The sequence below is a fragment of the Mauremys reevesii genome, linkage group 2 (assembly GCF_016161935.1).
Source record: "Mauremys reevesii isolate NIE-2019 linkage group 2, ASM1616193v1, whole genome shotgun sequence".
Lineage (NCBI taxonomy): Eukaryota > Metazoa > Chordata > Testudines > Geoemydidae > Mauremys > Mauremys reevesii.
In genome coordinates, this window is record NC_052624.1 from 68,154,276 (window position 1) to 68,168,146 (window position 13,871).

The 13,871-nt window shown below is 44.1% G+C and overlaps 1 protein-coding gene across 6 annotated transcripts in view; it reads left to right on the top strand.

The window, feature by feature from the left end:
• KCNH8 (potassium voltage-gated channel subfamily H member 8) overlaps nt 1-13,871 on the top strand; it is a 337,777-nt gene that overhangs the window by 269,918 nt on the left and 53,988 nt on the right. For all 6 annotated transcript variants that reach the window (XM_039525054.1, XM_039525058.1, XM_039525057.1 and 3 more), the window contains one exon: nt 605-819. In XM_039525054.1, coding sequence (XP_039380988.1) covers nt 605-819 — 215 coding nt within the window. The remainder of the gene's footprint in view (nt 1-604; nt 820-13,871) is intronic.

A 13,871-nucleotide genomic window follows, 5' to 3' on the forward strand; every position in this document is an offset into this window, starting at 1 on the left:
GCAACAATACACCGGTAAGGTATATAATGATACATAGCCACCGTACATTGCAAATCATTCACCATGCACATTTTAAGTATATATATATACGTATGTATGTAAATATATATATATATACGTATGTAAATGTATATATATATACGTATGTATGTAAATATATATATATTTAAAAGAACCCTTCCTTAAAGCCATCTTTTTTAATGCAAATACTTCTGTCAATTTTACTCCTTTCTAACAGAGGGTCTGTGAATGAGCCTCTACTTTTGCAGACACAAAATTGCACCTGTCACTAATTGCTGATGAAAATACTTATATTTGTATTGCTAATTACTATATTGCTCCCTTCAAGAAGGTACTTATACATCTGGATATTAGCATTAGTACCTTCCACCAATTGTAGGTGCAGATGTAATCTTGCACCTGCAAAAATCGAGAGAGCTTTTAAATATCAGATCATGGATGTCTTTAAAATGTTAGGAATGAAATTGTGCAGTAGCAGCAGCAGGCTTTTAAGTTTTAGCAGTTAACATTAAATGGACCTTTAAGTTTCAACAGAAGAGTCAAGTATTTATTCTTTTGAAATAACTTTCATATTTTTCTTTAGGTAAAGGAGATTTAATTGGAGCAAACCTCTCAATTAAGGACCAAGTTATTAAAACAAATGCAGATGTTAAAGCTCTAACCTACTGTGACCTCCAATGCATTATCCTCAAAGGACTCTTTGAAGTGCTCGATCTTTACCCGGAGTATGCTCACAAATTTGTAGAAGACATTCAGCATGATCTCACATACAATCTGCGAGAAGGCCATGAAAGTGATGTAAGTATCGTTAAGCTATCTACAGTGCTTTAAAGATGATTCTCATACTTAGACGGTTTAGATTATCACAGTAAAATAAAGCTTTATTATTCATTTTAAAATGACCACTCATTATGCTTGATGTGATAATTCAGTTATTAACCACATGAATTATTGATTGGGTAATCCCAACATGACCTCTTTTTCTCACTTGCCTACGTGAAAACACTATTTATGAATGATTTCTTTTGAGTGGATTTTGTCCTCTTCTGCTTATATTTAACAACTATTTGCTATCATATAAAATATGTATCCAAAGATGTACTATAGATCCTGAAATGTCAGAGTAATGAATATTAACTTCATAGCTCACTGAATTCTCCATTTCACATTTAAATGTTTTCAGTGCTACCCAGGCTTGAAACAAGCTCTTATATGAACAACTGTTTTTCAAAGCAGTGCAAATAAATATATTTTGCTGTTTAATCCAGGACTTCATAGGTATGTGACTGTGCAGAAAATCAATATGTTGTACAACCTGTGCTTGCAAGGAAGAAGCCCTGAATAGGACATTACTAAAGACCACAAAATGGATTGACCAAAACACTTTATAGTTTGCTACACAATTTCAGTTATACTAACAGTTTAATCATTAAAACATTTGGAGACAACTCTCCTTTTGTGATTCAACATATAAGTGTATAAAATCTCCTAGGTAAGGGGAAGTGTTTATCTGAGTCTAGGTAACCACAAGACCAAGTATACTAGTTAGAAAATAGTGATGGACAAAGTTCAAGAGGTTCAAAGGTTTGGCTCACATAAGCTTTGATAAGTTTAGGTGTTTATCTGAATTTCTCTGATTTTGTGAAGCTTCACAATGACTCCATGGAATGAAGCCTGGGGTAACCTAAAGCATGCAACTCGGTATCAGGAGACCTGGGTCTTAGTCCAAACATTTCCATAGCTATCTGCATGAATGATACTCTGTGGGCAAACAGACTCATCCACCCAATCCCATTGCAGCTCTCAGGCATGTGGATTGTGGCAGCTACTGCATAGTACAGGGGAAGAAGGGGATGTGGCTTACTGCTCAAACAGCATCATGTCCTCATCCTGCCCATATCCACTGCCACATGTTCCTGCACAGAAAGTCACTGTGGAGCTCAGTTCTGCAGCATGTTACCCTGTGCACGGCATAGCCTGCGTTAAGACAGCTTTATGCCCTAAAGCAAGGGAGAACTTTGGACCAGGGTGTCTCTCTGTCAATGCTGACTGTCAATGTTGTATTTTGGCTATATTTAAACTTAATGTCTCAGCATGCCCTAGATCTTGTGTGTCCTAGAATGCATTGTGCTCTCCCATCCCTGTGGCTGCTGGGAAGCCCCATAACTCATTGGGACTAAGATAGCAACTGAGCCAGCATATATGGCCAAACCTTTGCTGCAAATGGTAGAAGAATGTTAGCTAAGTGAAGCCAACAGGCCTCTTGGGGGTTGGGGAGGAGTTTGAGATATATAAAAGCAGCAAAGAGTTCTGTGGCACCTTATAGACTAACAGACGTATTGGAGCAGAAAAGGGAGTTGTTCAAGATTGTGGCTGAAATTTGGGCTTTCCTCTTCTGTCTTGTACAGGTTCACACATCCCTATGTAAAAAATATTTCACACTTTTCATTATACTGGCAAGTTTGGGAATTTGGGTTAAATTTGGCAAAGACTTTCAACCGGAAAAAAAGTCAGGATGGGTTTTTTTTCCCCAACATTTTCAGGATAAACCATTTTGACGCATCCTTTCAAAATGATATTTTGCAAATGAAATGTCATTTTGAAACATTTGTTTAGAAAATGTCCATTCGAAACAACTTTTGAAATGTTTTGTTCACTCGAACAAAAATTTTATTTTTTTTTGTCATTTTGACAAGGAAAAACCAAAACAAATTCAGTTCCAGTTTGCAAGGAACCAGTTTTTTTTTCTGGTTTGGCCACTGAAAAATATATTCATTATTCTCCTCAACTCTTAATTAGTTTGATCCCCTAAGGGATTAGACCTGTGGGGACATCTTTCAGTCTGTATCAGGAAGCCAGGTGGGATGGATCCCAAGAGGAGGAGATGGGTGGTGATGGTCGAGGACTCCCCACTGAGGGGGATGGAGTCATCCATCTGCCGCCCAGACCGGGAAACTCGAGAAGTGTGCTGCTTGCCTGAAGTCAGAATTCAGGATGTGACGGAGTATCTGCCAAGACTGATCAAGCCCTTGGACCACTACCCCTTCCTATTTCTCCATGTGGGCACCAATCATACTGCCAAGAATGACTTTGAGTGGATCACTGCAGACTACGTGGCTCTGGGAAGAAGAATAAAGGAGTTTGAGGCACAAGTCATGTTCTCATCCATCCTCTCTGTTGAAGGAAAAGGCCCGGGTGGGACCATCGAATTGTGGAGGTAAATGCGTGGTTGCACAGGTGGTGTTGGAGAGGGGGCTTTGGATTCTTCGGCCAGGGGATGCTGTTCCAGGACGAAGGATTGCTAGGAAGAATTGGGATCCACCTAACGAAAAGAGGGAAGTGCATCTTCGCAGGCAGGCTTGCTAACCTAGTGAGGAGGGCTTTAAACTAGGCTCGCCGGGGGATGGAAACCTAAGCCCAGAGGTAAGTGGGATACTGGGAGGAAACACAAGGAGGAGGGTCCAACAGGGGAGGCCTCTTGATTCATACTGAGAAAGTAGGACAATCGGCTAGTTATGTTAGGTGCCTGTACACAAACGCAGGAACAACAGGAAGAATTGGAAGTCCTGGCACAGTCGAGGAACTATGATGTGATTGTAATAACAGAGACTTGGTAGAGGTAACTCACATGACTAGAGCACTGTCATGGGATGGGTATAAACTGTTCAGGAAGGACAGGCGGGGGAGAAAAGGTGGAGGAGTTGCACTGTATGTAAGAGAGCAGTATGATTGCTCAGAGCTCCAGTCTGAAACTGGAGAAAAGCCTGTTGAGAGTCTTTGGGTTAAGTTTAGAGGCAAGAACAACAAGGGTGATGTCGTGGTGGGCATCTGCTATAGCCCACCAGTCCAGGAGGATGAGGTAGATGAGGCTTTCTTCAGATAACTAACAGAAGTTTCCAGATCACAGGCCCTGGTTCTCATGAGGGACTTCAATCACCCTGATATCTGCTGGAAGAGCAATACAGCAATACACAGACAATCCAGGAAGTTTCTGGAGAGTGTTGGGGTCAACTTCCTGGTACAAGTGCTGGAGGAACCAACTAGGGACCATGCTTCTCTTGACCTACTGCTCGCAAACAGAATAATTGGGAGGAAGTAGAAGGGGTGGCAACCTAGGCAGCAGTGACCATGAGATGGACGAGTTCAGGATCATGACAAAAGGAAGAAAGGAGAGCAGCAGAATACAGATTCTGGACTTCAGAAAAGCAGACTTTGACTCCCTCAGGGAACTGATGGGCAGGATCTGCTGGGAGGCTAACATGAGGGGGGGAAGGAGTCCAGGAGAGCTGGATCTATTTTAAAGAAGCCTTATTGAGGATGCAGGAACAAACAATCCCGATGTGCAGAAAGAATAGCAAATATGACAGGCGACCAGCTTGGCTTAACAGAGAAATCTTCTGTGAACTTAAACACAAAAAGGAAGCTTACAAGAATTGGAAATTATGACAAATGACTAGGGAGAAGTATAAAAATATTGCTCGAGCATGCAGGGGAGTAATCAGGAAGGCCAAAGCACAATTGGAGTTGCAGCTAACAAGGGATGTTAAGAGTAACAGGAAGGGTTTCTACAGGTATGTTAGCAACAAGAAGAAAGTCAAGGAAAGTGTGGGCCCATTACTGAATGAGGGAGGCAACCTAGTGACAGATGATGTGGAAAAAGCTGAAGTACTCAATGCTTTTCTTGCCTCGGTCTTAACAAACAAGGTCAGTTCCCAGACGGCTGCACTGGGCAGCACAGTATGGGGAGTAGGTGAGCAGCCCTCAGTGGTGAAAGAACAGGATAATGACTATTTAGAAAGGCTGGACATACACAAGTCCATGGGGCTGGATGTAATGCATCCGAGGGTGCTGAGGGAGTTGGCTGATGTGATTGCAGAGCCATTGGCAGTTATCTTTGAAAACTCATGGCAATTGGGGGAGGTCTCGGACGATTGGAAAAAGGCAAATATAGTGCCCATCTTTAAAAAAGGGAAAAAGTAGAATCTGGGGAACTGTAGACCGGTCAGCCTCACCTCAGTCCCTGGAAAAATCATGGAGCAGGTCCTCAAGGAATCCATTCTGAAGCACTTGGAGGAGAGGAAGGTGATCAGGAACAGTCAACATGGATTCACCAAGGGCAACTCATGCCTGACCAACCTGATTGCCTTCTATGATGAGATAACTGGCTCTGTGGATATGGGGAAAGCAGTGGACATGATATATTTTGACTTTAGCAAAGCTTTTGATACAGTCTCCCACAGTATTCTTGCCAGCAAGTTAGAGAACTATGAATTGGATGAATGGACTATAAGGTGAATAGAAAGCTGGCTAGATCATTGGGCTCAATGGGTAGTGATTAACGGCTTGAAGTCTAGTTGGCAGCTGGTATCAAGTGGAGTTCCCCAGGGGCCAGTTTTGTTCAACATCTTCATTAATGATCTGGATGATGGGATGGATTGCACCCTCATCAAGTTCATAGATGACACTAAGCTGGGGGGTGAGGTAGATACGCTGGAGGGTAGGGCTAGAGTCCAGAGTGACCTAGACAAATTGGAGGACTGGGCTTAAAGAAATCTGATGAGGTTCAACAAGGACAAGTGCAGAGTCCTGCACTTAGGATGGAAGAATCTCATGCACTGCTACAGGCTGGGGACCAACTAGCTAAGTGGCAGTTTTGCAGAAAAGGACCTGAGGATTACAGTGAACAAGAAGCTGGATATGAGTCACAGTGTGCCCTTGTTGCCAAGAAGGTTAACTGCATACTGGGCTGTATTAGTAGGAGCGTTGCCAGCAGACAGAGGGAAGTGATTATTCCCCTCTATTCTGCACTGGTCAGGCCACATCTGGAGTATTGCATCCAGTTTTGGGCCCCCCACTACAGAAAGGATGTGGACAAATTGAGAGAGTCCAGCGGAGGGCAACGAAAATGATGAGGGGGTTGGGGCACATGACTTATGAGGAGAGGCTGAGGGAATTGGCCTTCTTTAGTCTGCAGAAGAGAAGAGGTGGGATTTGATAGCAGCCTTCAACTACCTGAAAGGGGTGGGGGGGGTCCAAAAAGGATGGAGCTAGGCTGTTCTCTGTGGTGACAGATGATAGAACAAGGAGCAATGGTCTCAAGTTGTAGTGCAGCAGGTCTAGGTTGGATATTAGGAAAAACTATTTCACTAGGAGGGTGAAGCACTGGAATGGGTTACTAGGGAGGTGGTGGAATCTCCATCCTTAGAGGTTTTTAAGGCCTGGCTTGACAAAGCCCTGGCTGGGATGATTTAGTTGGGGTTGGTCCTTCTTTGAGCAGGGGGTTGGACTAGATGATCTCCTGAGGTCTCTTCCAACCCTGATATTCTATGATTCTATGGGTCTGGAGAAAGTCCTAGTCAGATGCTCTTCAGTGAGGCAGAGAGAATGTAGCATTGTGGTAATTCTACTTATTTAGAATTAGAAGAAAGTGACTCTCCTTGTTATGTAACAGTGATAAAATTTTTTCAAGACAAAGCAGCACCAGTATGATCCTATAAATGATTCAGATTGCAATTATGCCTAAGTTTTGTGTAGTGCAGTAGGTACTATGGGAAACCTCTTACCCTCTGACTGTGCACAATATGTTAATCAAAAGGGAGTCATCTAATTTGGATCCACATCTCTTGCAATAGAAAGCTTGTGCATTAAACCAGTACCTTGGAGACTAGAGGATGTGGATATTTTTTGGATGTAACTATGAGCTGTGATAATCAATAAGGAGTGCTGCCAGAAAACTTTTTAAATTAGTCAGAAGTAATTCCCAAGAAATGTTCGCTTATCAGAAACTAATTTACTTTAAAAAAAGGCTTGATATACTGTAAATATTTAGATAAGCAGTGTCAAACCAATTACAGTCTTGAATCTCATGTGGGAATTGATAAGAATGGGCAAAATATTTTTGCAACACTGAAGATAAATCAGTCATCACTCTGACTTTATAATAATTCTGTGCTTTCAGCAAATTATCACATTTAATAACACTTTATGCTTGCTTAGTGCTTGTGGGTGGCCCTACTAAGAAAATGGTTACACTTTACCCATTTAGGCCACTTGAAATCAAAGTGTTGTTTCACTGTGTACCTAAAGTAAATAGGCTTTCCAGAGTTACTTTTACTCATCCAATGTTGCTCTTGCTGTCCATCTGTTTTTCTTGCATCCAATATCAGATGTAGCAAGAGAGAGCAGTTGAGAACTCTGGAGCAATCTCAGTGCACATAGACGAAAATTTGGTTTCAAAGAGTGCCTTTAATACTCAAGGCTGAATGACGTTCTCACAGAAAATCTGAGGCTAGGGAGAATCAAAGAATTGTCCAAATGACCAGTCGGGCTTTTAGCTGGCTCGATTTAGGTACCATACCTCCCATCTCACTAGTGGCAGGAGTGTAGCTGGGGGGGGGGCAGGGGGAGTGGCCACGCCCCCACTGACCACATTCTCCAAAAGTGGAGCCTTAAGCGCCGACTCCCTGGGTGCTCTGGGGCTGGAGCACCCACGGGGAAAATTGATGGGTGCTGAGCACCCACCGGCAGCCCAGCTCCCTGATCCCTGCCCCGCCCTGCCCAGCTCACCTCTGCCTCTGCTCCGCCTCCTCCCCTGAGCGCGCCGCTGTGTTCTGCTTCTCCTCCTGGCTCCCAGCGCTTGCGCCGCGAAACAGCTGATTTGCGGCAAGCCTGGGAGGGAGAGGGAGGAGGGGGAATGCGGCATGCTGGGGAAGAGGTGGGGGAAGAGGATTTGGGGAAGGGTCCAATAGGGGCAGGGAGGGGGTGGAGTCAGGGCGGGGCCAGGTGGAAACAAAACACAGTGATCTGGTAGGAAAGAACAGAGATTTTTTCCAAACAAAAGCTACAAGAAATTAATAAACAAAAAAACACAACGAAAAATGTGGTCTCCACCCCTGCAAGTGCTTTAAAAGCATCTTATCAAGTTGCATACCATATTGCCAAGAATAAAAAGCCTTACACAACTGGGGAAAAACTGGTTCTCCCAGCTGCAATTGACATTTGCAGGACGATGCTTGGTGGCAGTGCGGCAGAGAAGTTAAAAGTAATCCTGGTGTCAGATAACACAGTTAGCCACCAAATCTCTGACATGCCAGAAAATTTCAAGGCATAGCTGATCTCTCTATTGCAGTCCAGTTTATTTGCAGTCTTAGAAGAAACATACCCTAGTCAAAAGCTCATGATTTATATTAGTGTCTTTGGATTTTCAAGGTGTTCAGCAAGGGGATTTGTGTTCACTCCTTCATTTCAGACCCAATCCAACATTCTCCATGCACTCAGAACTCCCATAGATTTCAACAGGAGTCTTGGTTCCACAAAAAATACAGGATCAGGCCCCTGATTTTCTTCTCAAGATGGAAGAGAATTTGATTTTCTCATATTATTACAAGCTGAGAAAAACTCTTAAAACTAGCAGAGGTGGCTAAAAAGTACAACAATAAGAATATCCTGAGACTCCGTATAGTCTGGACACTGAAATGCAGAAATATGACTTGACATGCAAAACAACCACAAGTGGCAAATGAGTTTTGGATTATACCCCATCTGATCCCTTCTTGTTCCACTCATTCAGGTCACCTTTATGGAAGGGGGCTTATACGGTCTGAAAAAAACCCTTCTGGTATTAGGACGGTAGCTCCTGGAGGCTCCAGCTTGATGAGGGCCCATTGTGCTAGTAAGAGACAGTTCTCTCACTCCAAACAGACAGAGGATGGAGTATTATCCCCATTTTACAGACAGGGAACTGAGGCCCAGAGAGATTCAGTGACTCATACAAGGTTCCCCCGGGGAGTCTGTGGCAGAGGCAGGAACTGAACCTACATCTCCCAAGACCCAGTCTGTTGCCTTATGTAGAAGCCCATCCCCTAAGCTGCAGATGCCCCCTAAAGAATGGGAAATGCTCCAGAGCTCATGTCTGCACCCTATGCTTTCCAAGATGGCAGCTGAGTTTTCTCTAGCAGCAGCAGGATTGGCTGCTTTAAATGCTGTATTTACAATACACCCCCTTCTGCCCCACCACAGAGATTGTACCCTGGACCTGTAGCCCCTGTACCAACCCCCTTGAGCCAAGGGAACAACCTCATTGGCTGTGAGTAAGTGGAACCAGCCACTAGGGGGCACCACACTCCTACAGCCTACCCAATGGTTACATCCATAGATGAGTGAATCTGATTCCCCCCCCCCCTTTTTATAAAAATTACATCTAGGATCAGCCCCCTCCCCTACCCCGGCACAGAAGATGGCCTGGTCCCCACTGAATCCCTCTCACATATCATGCAGTCCCCCTGCATATCTGGGTTGGTGGGGTGCTCCCTAGCACCCCTCGCCACAGTTTCTTTTACGCACAATGTAGGCTCCAGCAATAAAACCCAGACACCCAATCCGAGCTGTCAGGCATCTCTCTTGCCTCTCTGCACTAAGCCTTCAGCCACTTGGAATTACTCACTGCCTTCCCGAATGGGTTTGTAGTTGATATTCTGCGCATGTCACTGGTAATACCTTTGTCTGATCTTTTGAAGACATTTTGCTGCAGTAAATGGAACTTGGGAGGGTTTTTTTAATTTTTTTTTGACTGAATGGCGCACTGGAGAGAGATGATGGATTGATGGCTCTGGTACCTAGAGTCACCTCTGTTCCTGTAGAACAGGAGAGCAGCAGGGCCAGCCAGCCCCCCTCTACCCCCATGATTCCCCAATGATGGGCTTCTGTAGATAAATCTCTGATAATTTTCATATGACTTTACATTGTGCCTCTTCATATAACTTTGTAGTGGGTCTACCCACATGTGACCTCTGTTTTCATGAAACTTTGTATCAAAGCCTCATGTAGAACCCTTATACTGATGAGCCTTGGTATATGAAAACTTTGTATCAAAGCCTCATGTAGAAACTTTGCATTGCCCTTGGTATAATCTTATAGCCTCTAAGGATAGAATAAGATAGAAGAAAAATGTCTCTTTGCTAAGAATAGACTAAGCTTTCCCCCTACTCCTTAATCGATTGCCCCGTTGAATGAATGAGGTGTGAATAAGGAAGGAGTGAAAGGCAAACACCTCCAGACAGCTGCAACAGTTGGAGAGGGGATGGAAGCCAGACCCAAGGACAATAAAACTTGTCAAGTGGGCTCACTTAGTTGTAAAGCAATATCATTCTTGTGTTTTTATTTTAAGTACAAAATAAATATGTATAATGAATTTTAAAGTATGTAATTAGTAATTTGATATGTCGGGTGGTGCCTTTTTTATGTGTTCACTCTCCCTGATGTTAGAACCTGGCTATGCCACAGGCTAGTGGGATACATAAGGGCAGACCCGTGCTCTTGTACACAGCCCCATTGACTTCAGTGGGATTCCACAAGGGTATAAGCAGTTTGCAGGGTTGTGGTCGAAGTGAGCAGTTTGCATGAGCCTGCCTCTACGATGGAATGGACTAGACTACCAAGTAGGGAGTATCTATTTGAGAAGACCAATAAACAGGAAAGAAAATTGTCCTGTTCATGGTATTCTGCAGACTGAGTTTTCCATGTTAGGTTTGTTTGGCCAGTCTCATCTCAGTGGTGTATTTTTATCCTGTGTAAAACATCTATATAATTTGAACTGTATTCTTTAGCATTCCAAATTTCCCAAGCACTGCTTTTGAGCCTGGCAAAGAGGGTGTATGTGTATGTGCTTTTCTTCATAAGTTTTTATCATTACAAATAGACCAAATTCAAGCCTCACTTTTACATGTGAAGCCCTTTGGTGTGATTGCTGAAAGCAAGGGCTGGTAAGAATTTGGTCTAGTAAGTGAAGAGCAGTTTTAATGCATCTCATAACTATTTGATTGTTAATGAATCTTAACTGGTCTGGCTTTATCACATAATTCCATATATCTGCATACAACTGAAATCATGAACTAAGGGGATTATTTATTTAGTAAAACCTGCCCTATTAAATTTGGTTAAAAATGACCTTGGGCAAGATTTCCAAAAGAGACTGGTGATTTTAGGTGCCTTGGTTTTTACCTGAGACACTTTAAGTAGGTCTAATTTTCAGAGGGTGGGTGACTGGTGCTTTCAGAAAATCAGGCTGTTTTAAAGTCACTCTAGCTCAAGGGTCGGCAACCTATGGCACGCATGCCAAACACGGCACACAAGCTGATTTTGAGTGGCACGCTGCTGCGGTCCCGTCCCCCGTCCCCACTCAGCCTCCCCGCCCACCGCTCTCCCCTGCGGGGGCAGGAGGCAGAAGCTTGGTCCTGCGGCAGCCAAGCTTCACCCCCACCCCGCTTCTTCCCCCAGCATGGTGCTTTCCTGCCCCGCCCCCTCTCCATCCCTGTGCCAATCAGCTGATGGCCCTAGCGAGGGGGAGGGGGAAGAGCGGCAGCGTGCACACAGCTCTGTAGAGAAGGCAGAAAGAGGTAGGGATGGGGCCTTGGGGAAGGGGGTGGAACAGGGCATATCGCTTCCAGCCCTCTGCCATGAGCCACTCAGGGCAGGGGGCTGGGAGCACCCCTATGAGCTGAGCACCCCAGCCCTCTGCCCTGAACCCCCCCCCACAGCATTCTGCCCTGCAGCCCCCGATACCCCCAGCCCTCTGCCCTGACCCCCCCCACACACACTCAGCCTTCTGCCCTGCACCCCAGCCCTCTGCCCTGACCCTTGAACCCCCCCCCACAGCCTTCTGCCCTGCACCCTCCACACTCCCAGCCCTCTGTCCTGACCCCTGAACCCCCCTACACAACCAGCCTTCCGCTATGTACCACCACAACCCCAGCCCTCTCCCCTGACCCCCCCACACACTCAGCCTTCTGCCCTGCACCCCCCCCCACCCCAGCCCTCTGCCCTGACCCCTGAACCCCCCCCACACCCAGCCTTCTGCCCTACACCCCCACAACCCCAGCCCTCTGCCCTGACCCCCCCCACACACCAAGCCTTCTGCCCTGCACCCCCCTACACCCGCCAGCCCTCTTCCCTGACCCCTGAATCCCCACCCTCAGGTCTGGGGTCCTGGCCACAGGCCCCGCTCAGCCCGCTGCCAGCCTAGGTGAACAGAACCCCAGGCTGGCAGCGGACTGAGCGGGCCGGCGGCGTAAGATCAGCATTTTAATTTAATTTTAAATGAAGCTTCTTAAACATTTTGAAAACCTTGTTTACTTTACATACAACAATAGTTTAGTTTATAATATAGACTTATAGAAAGAGACCTTCTAAAAACGTGAAAATGTATTACCGGCACGCGAAACCTTAAATTAGAGTGAATAAATGAAGACTTAGCACACCACTTCTGAAAGGTTGCCGACCCCTGTCTAGCTGGATAACCAAAAATTGGAGGCACCCAACACCCCTAGTCTATTACGAAAATCTTGATCTTTTTACCTGTCAGAACCACCCTCCATGTATTATAATATATGTGGCAGACAATCTTGTGGACAAAATAACTCTTAATCCATGACAGTGATTTTCATGATTTTAGGATATTTAGAATGGGGAACAATAAAGCTACCCCCCTTCCCACCCATACCCTCACAGAACCACACTAGAGGAAAATATAATCAAGAAAAGAGGATGGCTGACATAAAAACAGAAAATAATCTGAAAACCAAGTGTACGAACCAGCATGAAATAAAATTTAGCAAAGAAACTTCTACAACACCCTTTCCCCTCAAGGTACTAATGACCAAGAGATTATTTCCTTCTACGGAAGATAAAAGAGCAGTCAATGAGGAAGCAGCAGAGGATTATCTTTGAGAAATGAAAGATGTATAATAGGATTTCCCAGGCTATCAAGTAGAAACTGCAGCCTTCCCCTTACAGAAGGGCTGAAAATGTAGTTTGAACAATCCAGGAAGAAAATCCAAAGAAACTCCTAAATACAAGAAATAGAAACCACAATGCCATCTCAGCCTCTAAGGAGAGAGAGAGAAACGGAGAGCTATGGAAATGGGGAGATAAAGGCCTCAATGGGTTCTTCTGATATTGCTAAAAACAGCAATCCTCAAGTGGCTTGGGATGTTATCAGAACCCAGCGTGTCCTAGCCAGGGTTATTGTGTTGTGTTTTTTTATATATTCTTGCTAAGCAAGCTTTTAACTAAAAAAGTGTCTTTACAAAAATGGTATATATTCTGCCTCTGTTTTCTTTGCTAGATTATTAGATATTTGCTAGTAAAAAAGAAACTTGTAAATGTTTTTAAGCATATGTAATAATTTTAAGACAGCTAGGAACAGCTTACTAGTTAGAGAGAATTGTGACATTAGACATAAATCAGGCCATCGTTCATTTCAGTTAATTTGATTTTAGCTATGAAATAATTTGTTACGTGACAGAAATTTTCTATGGCTTTTATGTACTGTCCATAGACTTTATATAGAGCAGAGTACTATCCAAGTCAGATACTTTGCCATTTCTCAAGCTTTAATGAAGTCCCAAAGGAAAATAAGAACCTGTTTGGAAAGCATGTGTTCTCTGTCTTTGATTCATCCAGGCACTATCAATATGTGTCACATTGTGACGGGAAAGATGGCTTGCTTGAGGACTTAGAAATCTATCTTTGCAGACAGGATATTTAATTAGTATGAATCCATTTCTTGTGTAGCACTAAAAATAGCACCCTGTCTTTCATGTAGAGCTTTTTCCTCAAGATTGGCAGAGTATACTATTTAAAACAAAAGTTCTGGGTCTGTGAAAGAGAGGGAGGGATTGGGGCTGTACAGTGCTACCACAATATACATGATACACAATGTAGATTCAGAACAGAAAAGCAGTAGATTCCTTCTCTGTCAGGAACATCACATCTCAGTGCAGTAAAGTTAATGTTTGCCAGTGGCATAAAGAAACCAGAATCTGAGAAGGCTAGAATGTGGGGGGAGGGATAGC